This window comes from Python bivittatus, unplaced genomic scaffold (genome assembly GCF_059951505.1).
Source record: "Python bivittatus isolate LINGU-HERP-01145 unplaced genomic scaffold, Pbiv_v1 ctg000850_np1212, whole genome shotgun sequence".
NCBI lineage: Eukaryota > Metazoa > Chordata > Lepidosauria > Squamata > Pythonidae > Python > Python bivittatus.
Genome location: NW_028277112.1, coordinates 20202295 through 20223087, shown reverse-complemented (window position 1 = coordinate 20223087; position 20793 = coordinate 20202295). Strand labels below are relative to the sequence as shown.

Sequence of the window (20793 nt, the reverse complement as noted above, 5' to 3'; positions counted from 1 at the left end):
TGCCAATAACAGATGCAAAGTAAACAGGCATTAAGCAAATTCATATTTGCACTAAAATGCAAATAAAAGTGAATTACAAGTAAAAAAAAATCAAAGTAAAGACAGACAATACAAAGTTTCCACCTTCACTAACAGACCAATACTATACATGTCTACTGAGAAACTAAGTTCAATTAAGTTCTCTGAAACCTGCTCTAAGCAAATGGGATTCTCTCTTTCTTCATGGAAGTTACATCAGCATAAATTACTTTTTAAACATGTATAAAGGATTACCCTGTAATAATAATTTCTTATAGCAAACTTTAATTTAGCTAATTTTAGAAATTCTGATAAATAAAATACTCTGAGGAAAAACAATTATTTTATGTATATTACTGCCCAAACTGCATTGTCCTCTCTCTCACATGCACATCTACACATACCCCAACTTCTGCAACTGATGGAGAAAAAAATTAAAGAAGCAAAAGAATTAAAACAAGCTAAAAGGCTAATGCCTTTTATATGTATTTTATTTATATACACATATATATATATATATATATGTACATATATATATAATATTTCATATAGAGTACTGTGCAAAAGTTTTAGGCAGGCGTGAAAAAATGCTGTAAAGTAAGAATGCTTTCAAAAATATATATTGTAATTGTTTATGTTTATCAATTTACATAATGCAAAGTGAGCAAACAGAAGAGAAATCCAAATCAAATCAATATTTGGTGTGACCACCCTTTGCCTTTAAAACAGCATCAATTCTTCTAGGTACACTTCCACACAGTTTTTGAAGGAACTTGGCAGGTAGGTTGTTCCAAACATCTTGGAGAACTAACCACAGATCTGCTGTGGATGTAGGCTGTCTCAAATCCTTCTGTCTCTTCATGTAATCCCAGACAAACTCGATGATGTTGAGATCAGGGCTCGGTGAGGGCCAAACCATCACTTCCAGGACTCCCTGTTCTTCTTTACGCTGAAGAGAGTTCTTAATGACATTGGCTGTATGTTTGGGGTCGTTGTCCTGCTGCAGAATAAATTTGGGGCCAATCACATGCCTCCCTGATGGTATGGCATGATGGATAAGGATCTGCCTGTATTTCTCAGCATTGAGGACACCATTGATCCTGACCAAATCTCCAACTCCATTTGCAGAAATGCAGCCCCAAACCTCCACGATGCTTCACTGTTGCCTGCAGACACTCATTATTATACAGCTCTCCAGCCCTTCAGTGAACAAACTGCCTCCTGCTACAGCCAAATCTTTCAAATTTTGACTCATCAGTCCAGAGCACCTGCTGCCATTTTTCTGCACGCCAGTACCTATGTTTTTCTGCATAGTTGAGTCACTTAGCCTTGTTTCCACATCGGAGGCATGGCTTTTTGGCTGCAATTCTTCCATGAAGACCACTTCTGGCCAGACTACTCCAGACAGGAGATCGGTGTACCTGGGTCCCACTGGTTTCCCCCACTTCTGTGCTGATGGCACTGCTGGACATCTTCCGATGTCAAAGGGAAGTAAGCATGATGTGTCTTCCATCTGTTGTATTAAGTTTCCTTGGCCGAACACTGCATCTATGGTCCTCAACATTGCCGGTTTCTTTGTGCTTCTTCAAAAGAGCTTGAACAGCACATCTTGAAATCCCAATCTGCTTTGACATTTTTGCCTGGGAGAGACCTTGCTGATGCAGTAGAACTCCCTTGTGTCTTGTTGCTATGCTCAGTCTTGCCAAGATGTATGACATATGACATGAAACTGTCTTCCACAACCTCATCTTAGTAGGAGAGTTTGGGTGTTCCTCACCCAGTTTTAAGCCTCCTATACAGCTGTTTCTGTTTCAGTTAATGACTGTGTTTCAACCTACATATGAAATTGATGATCATTAGCACCTACTTGGTATAATTGGTTAATCATACACCTGATTTTAATCCTACAAGATCCCTGACTTTGTGCAAGTGTACAAAGTGTGCAAGTGTAAGAACTGATCCTGGTTTGAAGCCAAAGGGTAGTCACACCAAATATTGATTTGATTTAGATTTCTCTTCTGTTCACTCACTTTGCATCTTGTAAATTGATAAACATAAACAATTACAATATATATATTTTGAAAGCATTCTTACTTTACAGCATTTTTTCACACCTGCCTAAAGCTTTTGCATAGTACTGTGTGTGTGTGTGTGTGTAGATATAGATATAAAAAAAATTCCCCTTTCACCCCTATGGGTGGTATGTGTCTTCCTCAATCTTGGGTCTTCTACCAGAGGCCTGGGAGTTTGAGGGTTCTGCACAGTATCTTAGCTGTTCCTAGCACTGCGCTCTTCTGGATAGAGAGCTCTGATGTTGTTCCTGGGATCTGTTGGAGCCATTCTCCCAGCTTAGGAGTCACAGCCTCGAGTGCTCCTACCACCACTGGGACCACTTTGGCCTTTACTTTCCACATCCTCTCTATTTCCTCCTTCAGGCCCTGGTACTTCTCCAGCTTCTCATGCTCCTTCTTCCTGATGTTGCTGTCACTTGGCACTGCTACATTTATCACCACTATATATACGCACTTACAAAACACTATTACTATAGTTGCAAATTCCCTGAGTTAAAGGAAATTTTAGGATTCTGTTAGGAAGGAGTTGGCATCAATTTGCACCCCTTTTTACAACCCAACCCAAGAAAGAAATCAAAAATTCAAATTGTGGAGAACATTATTTTTTTCAACAACTACCTCAAGAATTTGACCTGTCAAAATCAGATAAATGATGAATAGGCAGTAAAAATCTGACTTGCCTACAACTTTTATCAAACTGTAAGGAATATCCCTTTGTAATATTTTATAATTTAAAATTGATGGTATTACTGCATGCCTTAATAGCATTCTCTCCCTAAGCTAGTACTAGCTGGTTTCCTGAAGTTTTTTGGTGTGCGCAGGTATAACTTCTTAGGAGTTCCTAAGACTCCTGGGATTCACTGCCTAGGCTTTGTTCCCTCAAGATGATATGTTTAACGAAACTGGTATAAAGCTGCACAAACAGAACAATCAAAGCTCTAAAAAAATCAAGAAAATAGAAAGTACCAGCAAAGTATTACTGGCTGTCATTGCAATTTTGAAAAACATATCTTATTCTGCAAAGCTATCTTCTTATCAAAAGGTTTCTTCTCTAATCCCTCTGAATTTACTCCTTGTAGTAGCTGCATCCATTTGAAGATTTCAAGGCCCTTCTGAATTCCTTTTGACATGCTTCTACCAGAACAGCAGATAAGTAAACTATACTGTATGCCCCCATCCAGAGGCCTACTAAGAACCACTAACTGCAATGCTTAGGTTCCTTAACCTGTCCATACAGTGCTATTTATTTATTTATTTAGAAAAGTTATATGACTGCTTATCTTGCATATGAACTCTAGGGAGCTAACAATGATCATCAAGAACAATATAATAACAATCAACAAAAATATAATAAAACCTGTATAAATTAAAAAAAAAAGAATTAAAAGAGCCATTGTACATTAACCAAGGTACCATACAACAAACTCAATCATACAAACCACACCTATATTGCCTAACAGGCAAAAAGATGTTACAGTAAGGGTGCTGGCAATTTAACTACTTGCCAATTCTACTTTTGGCAAAAAAAGATATCTAGAAGAGTCTGTTAGAGTTATAGACTTGATGCTGATGGAACATTGGACAATCAGATATTAAAGTAAACTGACAATCTCTTGTGGCTGCTATAGTTAATTACATTAGATCAGCTCAGGCAACCTGATTTGCAATTTGTAGCATTCTTCAACCTTAGTCATGAGTAAAATCTGGAGTCTTACAGGTTGCTTATCCTGCATTAAATACCTAACAGCATGCAAACAGCTATTACATCTCACAATAAGACAAATAATCAAAGAACACAAAATTCTAACTCAGTTTGGTGTTCTCCTGATAAACTTGAATCACATCTCCCCAAATCCCTAGCCAATAGTTGGCCAGGAAGTTTGAGGAATTTTAGTCCCAACACTACAAGGAAGAAACTATTCTATTCCCTTTGTAACAATGAAGTGGTAGCACTGTAATCTACACACATTTTAGAAGTTGATGGCACTGCAATGAACTGCAATCCCATTAAAGCACTTCAAATCATACAAATGCATATCAGAAGAAATTATTCTAGGAAATGCCTAATTATTATAATTTGTTTAATTATGGGCACTAAGTACAAGTATGGTAATATAAAGCCAGCCTGGCATTTCAATAAATTTGATTCAAAAGAATTTAAATGATTGCTCCAAACAAAGACTTTCTATGATATAAAATACTAGCCATCATACAGATCATGGCTGAATAATATGAGGCTCCACGCTGATGTGCAGCCTTCAGAGTCCCTTTGGCCACAAATTTCAGAACTCTGTGGCATGGTTTCTTATACTTTTGGAATAGGAAATTATATTGTAAGCCCTAAAACAAACACGCAAACAATGCAGGCAAATAAAAAAGAAAGTTGAAACCCAGGAAAAAAAATCAAGAAAATTTCAGTCCTATCTTCTTCACACTATTCCCTCCCTGCTTCCACACAAACATGGCCTCTCATCGTTAGATTCTAAAACTCTCAATACTTTTTACTGTATTGAGCAAGCCTTTGTTGGTTATTTATTGAGCTTCCCTAATGTTAAAAAAAGATAGGATAAATAAAACATGATCTGGCTCTCTTGATCACAGAGCAACAAGGATCTAGTGGTGGATCCTGGCAACTTAGTGGACCACAATAAACAAGGGGAAAATGGGAAAGATGGGCAGAGGAAACTCTAGGGAAAAGACAAGACCAGACTTTCAGGAACCTGGGAGGAGGAGAACTAAGAGAAAGATAGGACACACAGCCAGAAACAACACAGCAGTCAGAGATTATTTTTGCACAGTGATTTGAAATAAAGAGTTGAATCACTGGCTCTTGGCCTCTAGTAGTACTTTATTTTCAAATTTCTTTTCTCAAAGGGGAGAAGCATTTCCACAGTATCCCCCAAACACAGCCTACTTTAACATTTGGAATAGTGAATATCAATATAATAGATCTGCTGTTACGGAGAAAGCATTATTTTTAATTGTAATCTACCATTTAAAAAACAAACAACAGTTCATAGCACTGAGAGAAAATATTCTCTGAAAAAGTCATTCTAACATTAATGCTGTGCTTAACTGCAATTTCTCATTCACTATAGGCCAACTATATCAAACAATTACAGATAATCTATCTGAAAAGAAAGTCCTGAACTACAATTTTAAAAAAATCTTTAAAATAAAAATAGTAAGGGGAGAAATTCATTTGCAAATATACCCAGTTTACACTTATAGGCAAAGATTGCACATATTACAAAATGAATATATTACTTTAAACAAAATATATAAACTATTTAAATCATCATATTTGCATATCATATTACATTTTCTTGGAAGTCCCAGTGATTTCAATATCTGCATGTATGTTTGACTAACTTACCAGCCAATTATTTCACATCATTTAGGAATCCAAGTATAACTATCTGAAAGGCTATCAGAAAAATCTCTATACTTCTTTGGCAAAGGACTAAAAACAGAAGAAGGATAATAGCTAATATTCAGCTGATTCTTACTTGAACATCTGAAGCTTGGCTTCCAATTTTTGAAGCAAACTGACAATCTTCAGGCTCAACTGAAAGATATGCAGTGGCAAGAGGCAATACTTCTGAAAAATTTCCTTGATTGAAGTTTATCACTTCTGGACTATGTTGTCCATCTTTGACAGATTCACTCAGATTGATCACAGAATCTCTAATGTTTGAAATAATTTCATTATTTTCTGCCAGCAACCGTTCCAAGTGGTCTATTTTCTCTTGCAGTATCGAAAGCTGACCCTGTTGAAAAATACATAATTAGACATCCAAATATCCTTACTAGTAGAAATACATTTATTTCCTCTTCCTGTTCTAAACCTCATAGCAAAGAGCTTTAATTATCATCAAATCAATGTAAGAACCTTTCTCAGAAAAAAAGGAATACTCAGGATTCTTTCATTCCTTAAAGTGAATTCATATAGGATTTAGAACCCTTTTTTTGGAAAAGCAAGCAATTATGCTGTTCAATTCTGTTGCAAACATAAAAAGACAACCATCTCTAATTTTTATTTTCCCAAATCTACTAACAGTTATGAATTCAAGAATAAGATTTAAAATTGTCCCACCATTAAAATAAAGCTTATTCAAAATTCTATCATTAGGATATCTTAGTGGACAAGTTCTAGAATAAGGCATTATTTATTAAAATAAAAAAATAGTTATATTACAAAATATCTTTGAAATGGAAAATCAAAGGGAATAATTAACAGTGTTTCAGAAAACCTCCTTTAGTTCACAGAATTGCAGACTAGGTACATGCTTCATTCAAAACGTTTTATCGGGTGAACTAGTTGCTGTAGATCAAAACAAAAGCAGATTAAAATAATTTTAGCCAGTGAGGGTTATCCATATTCCTATTTTTCCAGGCAGTAGATGTACATTTCCTTGCTGATGCATTGTACATTTATCTCCTCACAGTACTACTTTTCTTACATGTATATTTTTGAAAGAATAATCCCCTATCCCTGCTTTTCCTGCTGTGGCATCTGCTATATACATGTAGATCTACCTGCATAAAGAATATTCATTTCATTTCATACATTTATTTGCAACCACAGGTTTTAGCAAAATTTAAAAGAATACTGTATTATTATTAGCAGAATTAGCAAAAACTCAGGCCTTTTATATTTTCTTAGATTTTAAAACAGACATACATACTATATTTCCTGTCCCCAGCATATAAATTCTGGGCAGCAGCAGCGATGTCCTTTCAACAGCAGTATACACATATAATGAGAGCCAGTCCGGTGTAGTGGTTAAGGGATCAGGCTAGAAACCGGGAGACTGTGAGTTGTAGTCCCACCTTAGGCATGAAGCCAAGCTGAGTGACCTTGGACCAGTCACCCTCTCTCAGTCCTAGGAAGGAGGCAATGGCAAGCCCCTTCTGAAAAACCTTGCCAAGAAAACTGCAGGGGCTAGTCCAGGCAGTCGCCAGGAGTCAAAGAACTGACTCAAAGGCACAAAAGAAAAAAAGTGCATATAACAAATACATCTTTGTTATACAGCCCTAAGCAACTTGAAGGATTAGCCACAGAATGCATTATACCAATACTCTAAAATCTTCCCTGATTTCCTGTTTAATTCCCAAACAACTTTTTGTAGTTTGCATCCATAAAGCCCTTAATACATAGTGACCTGTTTCTTCTATCAAAATTCACTTACATTTATTATCAAAAGTATGAAATCAACTGTACATGCTTTATTGGCAGGGCTATCATTTCAGACATACCAGAGATGCTGCACATTCTTGGTTGCTGTACCTTGATTTTCAAACTTTCAAACCATCTCAAGACAAGAGTATCAGGTTTGGGAAAGCTGTTTTAAGGTCAGGTCAGCCCTGGCAATGTCGAATTATGCAGAGTATTTTTTTAAAGTTTTATCTTCAGATTACCTGTGCAATCAATATAAAATTTACAGTTTCTGCATGCCAGGGAGCCAACACTCCTCTACGTCATGCAAAGTAATCTGCAAACTGAAATATATTTACTCAGGAATCAGTCCCACACTAATCAACAGAGCTTTTTCTCCCATAGCTACATTGAGGTATGCAGTCTTAGAAGCAGCAGCAATTCTGTTAAGAATTAGGTTGATGTTTTAGCAGAGCAGAAAATATTGTGATCTAGAGTAAAACAGAGCCTTTGTCAGGAAACAGCAAGGATATCGTTATTGCTTTGTACTTGTGCTAAAGACAGATGAAAATAGAATTTATTTATAAAATTTATATATTTATAGCATTAATTTAAAAGTAATCTTTTAGTCTAAAACAAATTCTAAGCTGATTTATATATTAACAAAAGTAATGAATATGTTAAACAACACATATCAACATTTATAAATATTCCCAATTATGCAACATGCAAAGTAAGTTTCAGTGCCTTTATCTTCTGAAAGACAAGAGAAAGGTTTCAAGGCAAGGATTAGAACCTAATCATAAAACTGTCTTACTAGGGCTGTACAAATCCTCTGAAAGAGTTGCTTCAGAATGAGTGGGAGCAGGAGTGTCTGTAGGGAGAGTCAATGACATCCAAATGGCAGGTGCAACTAGCGGATTGAACCTCCACCCCCTTTCTAATGTGTGAACATCCCTGCATGGAAGCATGTACACAGCACCTCTTTTCATTTTCAATAAATAAGCTACTTCTTTTGGTGGATTCCTATAACTGATTTGTAAGATGCTTCCAGCTGTCTCCGCAACCATGTGCGTGCCCAATAGCTTCAGTAAAAAAAAAAACAACCCAGCAACTTAGGAAGTAGCCACAAAAGCTTGGAAAAAAGATGTGGCAGCTTCGCTGATTGAAAAAGAAGTGCTTCCAGATACCATGAAGTCCCCCTTTCAAAGACTCTGCAGACCCCTATCTGAAACATGTCCTAGAGACCAAAGTGATTTTGCAAGGCAACCCAAATAATGGGAAGTGGATCTGGGAGGTAAAAAAGTAAGGCAGGAATCCAAAGGTACTGTGAATGGAGAATGCACAGCTGATAAATTATTAAGAAACTGGAATGGAAAACAAAGATGAATATATCAGAGGAAAGCATTAATTCATAGATGTTCTTCTATGAACCAGAGGAAATGGCCAATTCTTAGGAAACAAGGAAGTGTTATGCAGAAAGCCACATTTCATAAGTATGCATTTTTCACTTAAAAAACAAAAACCAAAAATTTTGTGTAATTGATTGCTGAAAGTGCTGCAGCTAAGTAACAAACCAGAAGTATCAAATAATGGTCAAATATTTTAAAATAGTTCTATTAAAACACCATTTTATCCCTTTCAGCAGACTTCTTTAATAGCAAAAACTGGTTCATTAGTATGAAACTGAAATTTAACTTTTTAAAAATGCAAGTATTCTATCTTAACGTATAAATAAATTAATACAAAGTCCCTGAACACTAATTCTTCAGTTTTCATCTTGGAACAGCAGGATGAGTTGCAATTAAGAGTATTTTTTTTAATAAAATAAAGGCAGATATAAAGTAAGGTACCAGTAATTCTTAAAGAAATGGAAGGTATCTGCTAAGTAGTCAGAACCTCTTCCAACTCGCTTTTCACTTTAGCTTGCAATTTTAATTTACCCCAGCATGCTAGCTCCTAACCCTTTCTCTTACCATTGTATTCCCAAATCGCACTCATCCAAATTTCCCAAAACTGGTGCTCTCCTAATGTTTTCTCCTTCAACTCTCATAACTGCTAACTAACATATGTTGTTGTAATATTAGAAGAGCTGCCACCCCCTTTATGGAATAATTGACCATACTCAGCAATCAACTGACAATGATACAATCCGTAATTTCATTCCCCTGGATGAATATGTTACGTGATTCCAACTATTGTGATTTGTACCCAGTTTCAGTACTTGTGTATTGAGTATTTCAGCAGATAGGATAGGCTATAAATTGAATAAATGCTTCAGTGAAGTTTGTAAACTTAGCTAATTATGATCTGTTGAACAACCCATGGTTAATCAAAATAATTGTGCAAGGACTGCAAATGCAAGATGATAGGATGAGAATATATCCACTGGCAAACAGCCTGCTGCCTGCAGCATCACTATTCTCTTAAAATTTTAATTTCTACTAACCAGGATGTTATATTTTTGTTATATATTAGCAAGACTCTATTAACTGCATTGATTTCAACTTCAATAAAACTAGCTGTTTTCACAATCCCATCATTCAAAGTTGCCTGATGTGTGTTCAATGTATTAGAGCCTTTTATGGTCTCAGCCTCTGTAACTGCAGCCAACATATCAGCTAATAATGGGTGACATGGCTTAACTGCATCAACCAACCAGGTTATTATTATTGTTTTATTCCACTTTTCAACCTTTGAAAAAAGCAGGCAAGCCTTGCCCACGGATTTAACAGAGCAGAGATATCCATTCTTTTCAAGGCTGGAATGAGGGAGTATCTTGCTAGTGTTCCTGCATGAACAGCATTTAGCATCCTTTCATCCTGTGGTCAGAATGTGCTACCCTTCAATAAAATGACTAGGGTTTATTGAAATTGTAATCCAAAATATCTGGAGATAAGGCTGGGTAAAGTGGCCTATATATTTCCTTTTAGAGCATTTCCGTGCCTTTTCAGCCACTACTGGCTATATCTGCAGCAATTCTCTAATTTTATATGATTTCCAGCTTATCTTTATAATATTCTGTTAAACATACAGCTACACTCTTTCTTTACATTTCTGATGAGCTCCCAATTCATGGATAGTGTTCAATCAAGTTTTATAATTCATATATTTTAAAATTCAGATTTCAACCTGTAAAGATGAACATCTTAAAGGAAATTATGTACACTATTGCAATGCTGAGGGGAAAAAAAGTTTAGAAAGACAAAGATCTGAAGTGTCACTTTATGCCCCCTAGTGGTATATTAACCAAACATCTAGACAAAAAAGATACATTTTAGTTCTATGTATTTCCTACCTACTACTATAATTTAGGAAAGAATTATCACAAATGGAATACTTCACCTATAAAGTTAATATTTTGTAACTTTGTGGCTAATGCCTGATTTTCTGCAGTTTTACAGCTGTTTTTAAGCTGTTTCAAAGCTTTAAAAGAGAAACTGTTCAACTATTACAAAATCATTTGTCAGGCATGGGTTTTTCTCCAGTTGGGCAAAACACTAATCTTAACAGTTTAAAGTGCTCAGTATACAAAACTGTCTTCAATCAGTATGGCAAATCAAAACATACGTTTTTAAATACACCTTGCCATACTTCTCAATGTTTAGAATAACACTATTTCCCCCTAACTTGCTGCTATTGTGCTGGGCCTGACTTTGCATCTTCAAGTCCGCTTCCCCAAGCTATCCACCTGTGAAAAGCTGGTGGTGATGGCTAGTGTCCCAGGCCCCTCATCAAAGCGGCAGCAGTCTGGATTATTCTGCAACTGCGCCTGGACTGCTCATAAGAGCTCCACCCGTCTTTGGGACCTCTTAGCAGCCAACAATGCCCTACTCCCATGGTTGCTTCTTTTTTCACTCTTTTCATATTCTCATTTCTCCCCCATCTCTGTCACACTCTGCACCACAGCCCAGTCTTTATAAAGGGCTGGCTCAGTATTTCAATAAGGGCAGGACTGCTACAGGAGATGGGATTACTAGCATTCCAGATGGCACATGTCCTTCCTTCTACAGGCATTAATGCATTTTATCATTATTTTACAGGCTAATTTAGTCAATAATTTAAAACATATATGTATGTAGTTTTTGGATGTGGTTTCTGGCATAAATACATATATGCACATACAAGCATGTCACATGCGCATATTAGAGCAAAGGAATCTCCAGGATTGGTTTTGGTTGACGCTCAAACCCCAAGACTGATGTAGTGGGGAAGCTGGGCATTGCAAATGATTTTTGACTGCATTTATACTTTTTTCCTATCTATTGTTCCTTAGTGGAAAAAAGGAACTGTCTTAAATTCAGTGATGCCTTCTTTTCAGATAAATATATTTTTAATTCAAACCAAGGCCACATAAGTGCAGTTTTAAATATTTAAGTGTTGTCAACTTTATCACAATCTTGCATCCATACAACACACCTCCTTTTGCAGATAGAAACTTGTCATCAAGTGCAAAAAACCCCCTATCAATCTAAGTTTAATAATAGTAACTCTTAGAAGGCTTGTTTGAACAAGAATTTTATTAACAGGAGCACTGAGTCCAGATCACAGGAAGTAATTGTTCCACTCTATTCTACCCTGGTCAGACCCTATTTGGAATACTGCCTCCAATTCTAGGCACCACAGATCAAAAAGGACAGTGACAAACTGGATCTTGTTCAGAGAATATGGTGAAGAATCTATAAAATAAACCCTATGAGGAACAGTTAAAGAAGCTGGGTATAATTAGCCTATAGAAGAGATGACTGAAGGGAAATATGTTAGTTTTCAAATGCATGAAGTGTTACCACGTAGAAGGAGTGAACTTATTCCCTATTGCCCTACAGGGCAGGACTAGAAACACTAGTCAACAAATCACAAGAAAGTAGGTTCAAGCTAGATATTAGAAGGAACTTCCTGAGTGTATGAGCGACTGTACGTATCATGCAAATAACTGTCACATGAAATGGTGAGTTCTTTTTCACTACAGATGCTCAAACACACTCTAGTGATCCTGTATCGAGCAGGGAGTTGGACTAGATGTCTTCTAAGGTGCTTTTCAATTCTATTCTGCTTTATGAATGTGGAACCCTGAATGTGACAATGATCTGTACATATAGGGTTAAGAACCACTACTATAATAACACAGTAATGTGTATTTTGCTCCTATAAATTATTGCTAATAAATGAAAGTCCACTAACTGCCAATACTGTTTCAATCTGTTTCATTCAGTTAGAGGAAGCAGTTAAGAGCGCTGTAATTTTGCAAACATTAAAAAGTTGTCTTAAGTAATCATAGCATTTCTACATCTGTGACACATATCCTGTTTTCTATTAATTGAAATCAGCAATATTATAGTTGAGAATGAGCAGTGCCTCAGCACAACCAAACAAGATTATACCCATGAACACCAGCTTAACCAACGTTGTTGAATGCAGCTATTTACAATGTTCTAAGCAAAGAAACAATTGAAAAATAAATCATACTATCTTGGAGTAATCTTGCAGTGCATATCCATCAACAAGATGGATATTATGGATAGAAACAATTTCTATGCCCCAAAAATCTTATTTAGAGGACATCTGATGGAGATTTGATGGCACAATGTATGCAGGAAGAAGAAATCCCAGTGCATGTAAGTCTGAATAAACAATGTTCAATGTATTCCAACTGTTTTAAATATGGTTGATTCTTCTTATAATCAGACTATGAATCTTAATATCGAGGGTTCAGCTAATGAAATAAACGTATGCTCTCACGTAAGAACATAAGAGCCAGATTTTAATAGAATATTATTTCCACAGATTAACCAAATCCACACCCACCAAAGAGATATAGTACACATATGTTTATTTTGTTATATTTTGATTAGATTTGGGCAAGTTTCCTACTTTCTGGAAGTAATGTCTTCTCATATGTGCATCGCTCTCCCTCTCTCTGTGAAAATTTGAACTTTTACAAGTATTTTAGTTTGGAACATTTCTAATGCATGTTAAAAAACATACCACCTCCAATTCAAAGTTTACAACCAATTAAGCCTCCAAACATTTGCATAGTTAAAAGCCCTACTCTTTCTTTTGATTGATTTTACACATGCACTGCATATAGTATATGACAATGATGTGGCTGCTGGCATTTTTATCTTTTCCTGTTTAAAAATATTGGAATGGAGAAGAAACTAGTAAATTGTGTAATTTTATATAACAGCTACGGATCTCAAAAATGAAGTGACTATGTAATATTCCACTCAGATAACAAAATAGTGAAGATTCTTCTATTTACTTTATTTTAGAAGATCAACTAAGGCTTTAAAACATTCTAATAAATATATTTCCAGTTCATCTAAAAATTCTTAGTTCAAGCCTTTCAAGATAATTTTACAGTATATTAAGAACTTTTGTGTACCCTTAATTACTATGCAAACTTAAAAGCACGATAAATCCTTCAAGTTAAATATCCTTGCAAAAATGTATTTGCTCTTATTTTTAAAAAACTATGTCATTCTTCAAAGTAGGCTTTCTGTATCGACATGGCCTATGTGCTTCTATTCCTAATGAAAAACACTGCATTTATAATTTGTTAGCTTACAACCCAGACAACATCAAGACATCTACAATGTTTATTGTCTGTGAATGCAAGCTGGAACTCTGCCCTGATCTACTGCTCTGAATCAGATTGTGCCTCCAGGCAAGTTTACAGCCTGCATGCAACCTAAGCCATTGTGAGGCCTGTATCAGGGAGATAACTGAAATCTACAGCTGCACTGCCCTGCCAAATATAGATTCCTGGATGTTTTGCTTTATATCTGTTTCTCAGCAAGCTTAAGCATCTGCCTGTCATATTATCCACAGGCAAATACTAAGCTAGAAATTTTAGCTTCCTTTTATTGCTCTGACTGTACTTAATGTTTTTTGCTTTAAGCAATCATAATGCTAACTTTTGGGTTAAGCCAGCCAAAAATGTTCCAGTTGAGAGATTCTAGCTAGGCACCACATATAAATGATTTTATTTAGCCAACCACTCAATTATCCCTCTGAGATAAATAATAATGGATAAGAAAGAGGAACATGCAGACTTCACTATCAGTAACCTAACTGGTCCTTTTAACTGAAAATCCTACTTATGACAGGAAGAGTTCCTATTACTCTCTCAACAGATGGCAACATTTATTGATGTTAGAATGTTTTAGGATAGAATTAGTCACAGCTGTAAAACTGCTAACAGTAAATAGATACTCATCACTTCCAGTCTATCAAGTAACAGGTCTTTCAAAATAAAAAACAAAGATATCCCCCCTCCAAAAAAATCACCTGAATCTTTTTTTGTTTCCAAACTTCTTTTTACAGAACTTCAATTTACATGCATTCTGTTGCAAAAGTACAAAAGTTAGAAAAAAAAACTTTCTAAAACATTTCTGTAAAGCACTAAATGCTATGAAAGTTACCATTTAACAGCTTACATGTTCCACTTATTTTCAAAACAGCTATATTAACTGAGTGCATACGTTCTGACAATGCTATTTTTTAATATTCCCCACCTTCTTAATGAAACTGTCTTATTAAATGTTCCTCTATATTGTTTGAATTTAATGTATTTTATTTCTGTTTTTATATAAACCACTTTGAGATGCTTCAACATAGGAAGCAATATATATTAAATAAACTGCTAAAGTTCTTGAAAGAAAGAACCCTTTGCATAGGAATTTGAAATTTTAGAACCACAAAAGTAGGCAAGACCACGATTTCACGCTACATAATAAATGTTGTAATATACAATTCACTAAATAGTCCAGAGTCTGACAGTTCTACACTTCCGGCCAAAATCCAAAAGGGAAATCAGTGTAAATAAATGTTGCCTTCTTTCCTACTGAACAAAGGTAATGAAAACATGCAAATATAATATTCTATTTCCATTTTTTTTCATGTTGCATTCCAAAAAAACCCCAATGTTTATAATTAAAATGCTTTATTTGTCTTATTTAGAGGTATACAAGATTTGTTCTATTTGGAGGTATCACAGACTTGGTTCAAAAGCAAGCAAACCTAGCATTATATATTTAAAGAAAATGTGGAAACTCAATGCCATATATTAGCACTCTTCCTCTCCTAACATTTGGAAGTATTTCTAAGCTACACCAATATTAATTGGTAGGATTAGCCATACACAACTCAATTTATTTTCAGTCACAGAACAGAATATGGTTATAGAAAAGCACAGAGCTTTCATACTATATTAACTTTTTAGCTGCAAATAAATAATTATCAAAGTGATGTAGTGGTTGTGACACACTTTCACAAAACTTCTGAGTTCAGGTCTAGTGCTGGGCCAGTCTTTTTTCTACCCACCACCTATTGCACAGGCTGCTCAAAGAATTCAGAGTGTGCCTCCATAACATCATAAGCTACAGTTATGTATTAAGTAAACCACAATCGATTGGGTACATTCATTAAATGCATTAATCCAGAAACCATGGTTTACCAACCACATCTGGGTATTATACTGTGCCATAAAGAATCTACCCTTTTTCTTGGAAAGGGCTACCCCCCCCCCAACAAGTCAAAATAAGAACATGAAAGGAAAACAAAAACAAAACTGAACAAATATATTCTAGGGCCAGTGGTGAAACTCATTTAACAATCACGCAGATGTACACTTCCCAGACTTAAAAGAAGTTTCATCTCAAAGTCATGAGAGAAAAGAGCAGATGATAAACAGCTGACTTATATTTTTGAGAGTCAACAACCTATCCTTGCCTACACCCCTTTCCTTCGGGGCACCAGAGAGATCACTATCTGGAAGTCCCACCCTCCATCCGCATCCCTAGTCACTACTGGAGATGTACCAGGAGGCGGTTAATAGGCATACAGTCCCGGACTAGGGCGAGTATGTTCTTTAAAAGCCGGTTCCAGGACTGGACTCCGGCTCATATGAAATCTGCCCAACACAACAATAAAGTCATTATACCACTGAGCTTCCATTTAAAATCTGCTAGAAGGCCGGCTGCTCTCTCATTCCCCCAATTTAAGCTGCAGTGTTCAAGATTTAGCTAGCAGGAAGGCTTGGCTAGCAGCAAGCCCCACCGAGTTCATAAAGATTTAGATCCCAGCAAGCCTGCTTTGTTGGCAAGGCTCGAAGCTGTTTCCTTTCTCCCCGGATCGGAGACAAGGAGAGACTCCCCACCCCCCGCACTTCCTTTCTGAAGAGATGCCTGCTCGGCTTGAGTCACCCGCGCCACTTTCCCCCTCACGGCCGGGGCGCTCTGCATTTTCTCCCCTCCCTGAACCGTCCCCGCTTGCCAGACAAGCCTCCCTTCACCACACCAAGCCGCCTCTTCCTTTACCATCCCGCCCCACGGCGGCTCCCGTCCGGCTCACCTGCGGGAAGGAGCCTTCCCGGCGGTGGTTCTTGGGGTGGTCCAAGTGGCCCCGATCCAGCATCAGGTAGAGCGAGAAGATCACCACGCAGAAGATCGCGCCGCCAAATATCGTGAACTGCCGGCTGAGCTTCATCGCCGTCCCACGCGCGGCGGAAAAGAACCCGAAGAGATCAGCGGGAGCCCCCTACGCGCACCAGCCCGACGGCAGAGGCTGCTCCAACAACCAACTCCTGGGCACACTGGTGAAAAGTTCCGGCCCCGCTGCCTAACCGGCGTGTGGCTGGAAGGACGAAAGTTCCTCCCGGGCCCGGACGGCTGCAAGCGGGGCCGGGACAAAGAAATCGCCCACACCCGTCGCCGGATGCCGCCGCCGCCGCCACCTCCGCTCCCGTTCGAGGTGAGCTGGACAGACGAAAGCCGGCCAAACCTCGACCACGAAGGCGCCCGCTGAAGATCCGCCCGGGAGGTTCCGGAAAGGGAGCAGGCGCTACTCGCGCCTCGTCGGCGGGGACGGAGAGAGGCCGGCGGAGGGAAATCGACCGGGCTTGCGACACACCGCGAAACCCGGTCCGCCAACCCAGCCACGCCACCTTCTCTCGCCTCCCCCGAGCAGGACTGGCGGCAAGAAGCAAGCAACGGCTCCACAAACCCACAAGGCGGCGCGAAGAAGGAAGCGGGGAGGAGCCTAGTCCCGCCTGCCTGCCCGCCCGCCCTCCCTCCTGTCGCGCAGCAACGGCAACCGCGGCTGTAACTGCAGCCTGAGAGCAGCCCGCCCCGCCTCCCGCGCGCCCCGGCCGACCAGCCGTAGAGCGCCACCGCACGACTCGGCAGCGAGGCGGTCTAGGGCGGGAGCCGGGGAGCGGCGGGATTACGTCGAGTGGCGAGTCCAGGCTCTACCCTTAATCCCCGCACGCTGTGTGGGTAGTGCGCAGGGAGCTATAGTCTCTTCGCTTCCGATATGGGCGCCGCTGCTTCGCTTCGGTTCCTTTTTAGTGTTTGGACTAGAATACGTGCCTTCCGAGCTCAGGAGACGTTCATGAGGAAGCAGGTCCCGCAGCACTCGGGAGGGCTGACATAGCGATACTTGTGTATTTGCGCGCAAAATCGTCTTCCTCAATAAATGAAAGGAAGGAAGGAGTTTGACAAGCATGTCGGGCGAGAGAAAGCCCCTTTTGTATACTGGAAAAGCTGGGAAGGGAGCAGCTGCTGCGGCTGCAATTTCTATGGAGCCTTCCAGCTGTTACTACTTTCGAGTTTGCATGGCATATGTGGGCGGCGCAGAGGCCCGGCATTCCTTGTCTATTTTCAGGGTAGAGCAAGGTGTTCCTCACGCCTGATGCTTCTACCTGCTCTCCCTTTATAAAGCAGTGGACACAAATTGGGGCGTTTTCTTTCTCTTTTTTGCAGGCCAATGAAATATGTTTGGCATGCTGACATATTCAGCATCGACTGCTTACTTACAGTGTAGCTAGAAGAAAAGGCCTTGTTCGTTCACTCTAGCCCCCCTCTCTAGATTGTCTTAAGAAGGTAAGGATAGGCCCACTGGATCAGGCCAAAGCCCATCTTGGTCTGTCATTTTGTTTCTCATGGTGGCTAGCTTGTTGCCTCTGGGGTGCCTGCAGGCACCCTCTCCTGCCATTGCTCCTCTGCCCCTAGTATTTGGAAGCACTGAATTTTCAAAAGTAATAGCTTTGGTAGACTCCTCTCCCATGAATGTATCCAATCCTCACTTAAAGTTATTGGTCATCATCACATTTTATGGTAATGAATTCTTCTGGTTAATTATACTATGCAAAACAATTCTTTCTTTTGTGGTAAGGGTGATATTCCAGCTAGTGTCCCTGGAGGACTCCTGCCTTAATGCTTTGAGAGGAGTAAAAACCCTCCCTGTCCATTTTGTGCGATTAATGATTTATACAGCATGATCATGCCTCCCTCAGTTATATTTTTTTCTAACCCAAAGTCCATAACTTGTGGTAGGGTTCCCTGGGCTTTGGGAGATCAATATCAAGGTATTGTTCAGACTTTCTGCAGATGTTTAACCCCACAAGGCTTCCTCAGTACAACCATTCAGAAGAGGGATTTCCCTTGCAGTATTTGTAGTCTGGATAAGATTTGAAGTTTTGTGGGGGGGGGGAGGAGGAGTTGATTGGTGATTGGAAGTTTCCTAAGAAGTGATTATAATTTGGTTGTTTAGAAATGTCTGCAAGAAGCCTATTAATATCCTGGTATTGATCTTCCAAGGCTGAGCCACAAGGTATGTACAGGGCACCTGTGCTACCACTGTTCCAAGAAACCTGTAAGCCAGAGTCCTAAATGTTCTAGCCTTTTCTTGTAAGGCAGCATGTTCAGAATCCCTGTTCCTTTGGCTTGTCCTCTTACTGATTTCTTAGAAGACTCCCTACCATCAATAAGACTCATAAGTAAGGGTGAGAGGATTTTAGTATAGGTAAATTTAATCAGAAATAAATTCCATGGGTGACTTAAATGGATGCAGGAATTATTTCAAGAGGTAAGAGTTGTCTCCAAAATATTCCGATGACAAAGCATTTGTACTCAATGTTTGCTACTGTAAACATAATTTTGCCCCTCATCCCACCTTTTCTGTAGTTATACCTGAATTTTGCCTAATTTATCTACTTGCAGTTAATGTACAGGTAGTCCTCAGGTTATGATGACAGTTGGGACCGGGATTGCTGTTGCTAAGTGATGCAGTTGTAAAATACGACCTCATATGACTGCATCGCTTAGCAACGACAATCCTGGCAGTCCTGGTTGCTGTCATAACCCCAAGATATGCAGGTCATTAAGTGGGAAGCAGTGGGAGTCCCAGGTAAGGCGCATGGGATGCTGTGGGGGGGAGCCCTGGGAGGTCAAACACAGACCGTTGACGAGTGCAGGGAAGCCGGAGGAAGCAGAGCATGGCACGAGCACAGGGAGGCTGGAGGAAGCAATATGTGGCTCCATGCAAGTGCAGGGAAGCTGGGGAAAGAAGGTCACGGTGCCACACAAGTGCAAGGGGGACCAGGGAAAGGAGACTGCGGGTTGGCTTGAGCACAGGGAGGCCGGGGTGACTTACCAGAATGACTTGCAGCCTTCACTGCTAGCTTCCCCATTGACTTTGCTTGTGGGAAGCCAGCAAGGAAGGTTGTGAATGGTGAACATGTGACCGCAGGGTGCTGCAACCATTGTAAGTGTAAGCCGGTGGTCAGGTGCCTGAATCATGATCGCGTGACTGTGGTGGTGTGACAGCCAGAACTTTAAGGACCAGTCGTAAGTATCACTCATTCAGCACTGTCGCAACTTCAAACAGTTGCTGAATGAGTGGTCGATAAGCAAGGACTACCTGTATTGACATTTTCTAGTACTCTGCTGAAACTCTTATGGTAAAGTGTGATACATATTCTAACTTGTAATGTTTGGCAGTAAATTTAACTTCCTTGTAAGTATACTGAAGCCTTTTCATAGGTACAGGTTCCACTGAACTCCAGTGGGCCTTCTGCAAAGGCATGTGTAGGATTGCTGCATCTACAATCTAAACTTAGACTCAGTGTTTTATCCAGTAGTTGCACAACCCCTTGCTTTCATTAAAAGCAGTCCTGTCTTGAACTTCCCAATCACCCTGGTTACCACTCTATCATTGGTAGAAGCCTTCCCCTCTGCTTTCTTCTTATAGACAGAGGCAGCCACTGGTATGTATTTCTTGGAACTGCAAAATTTCAAGGCCTCTGTTATGCAAAGATGCTGTAAATTGGCATTTTATATATTTTAAAATGTATGGCACCTTTTATTTCCCAAGTTTCAGTAAAGCCAAATAAGAAGACTTGAGATGAGGCTTTTAACAGAGGTTTTATTGGCCAAGGAAACCTTCTGGATGGCTCAAGGAGTGTTGCCCAGAACCACACCTTGCAAAGCAAGTAACAAAGATTTTATAGGCATATTCAGATATTTCAGATAGTACATCCCCTCATATCCATGCAAGGGAATTTTGGGATGACCCAGGGAAAAGTAAAGGTGGGCCTAAAGAGGTGAATCTAAGTTTAAATACCTAACTTCTTTGAAATTTAGGGCCTCTCTCATTGCAACTTCTTTGCCTGGTACCGATCTAATTTATGGCTTCAGGCATATGGCTAATTGCTTCTAAGGAAATGGGGTGGGGGACTGCTGTGCTCTCTTAGAAGGCAATCAG

The 20793-nt window shown here is 39.2% G+C and overlaps 1 protein-coding gene across 1 annotated transcript in view; it reads right to left on the bottom strand.

The window, feature by feature from the left end:
• MAN2A1 (mannosidase alpha class 2A member 1) overlaps nucleotides 1-17245 on the bottom strand; it is a 79769-nt gene extending 62524 nt beyond the window's left edge. Inside the window, exons 1-2 of the mRNA XM_088130247.1 lie at nucleotides 16603-17245; nucleotides 5600-5860 (exon numbers count right to left, since the gene is read on the bottom strand). Of these exons, the coding sequence (XP_087986373.1) occupies nucleotides 5600-5860; nucleotides 16603-16737 (396 nt within the window). The 5' untranslated portion in view covers nucleotides 16738-17245. The remainder of the gene's footprint in view (nucleotides 1-5599; nucleotides 5861-16602) is intronic.
• Between the last annotated feature and the right edge of the window lie 3548 nt (nucleotides 17246-20793).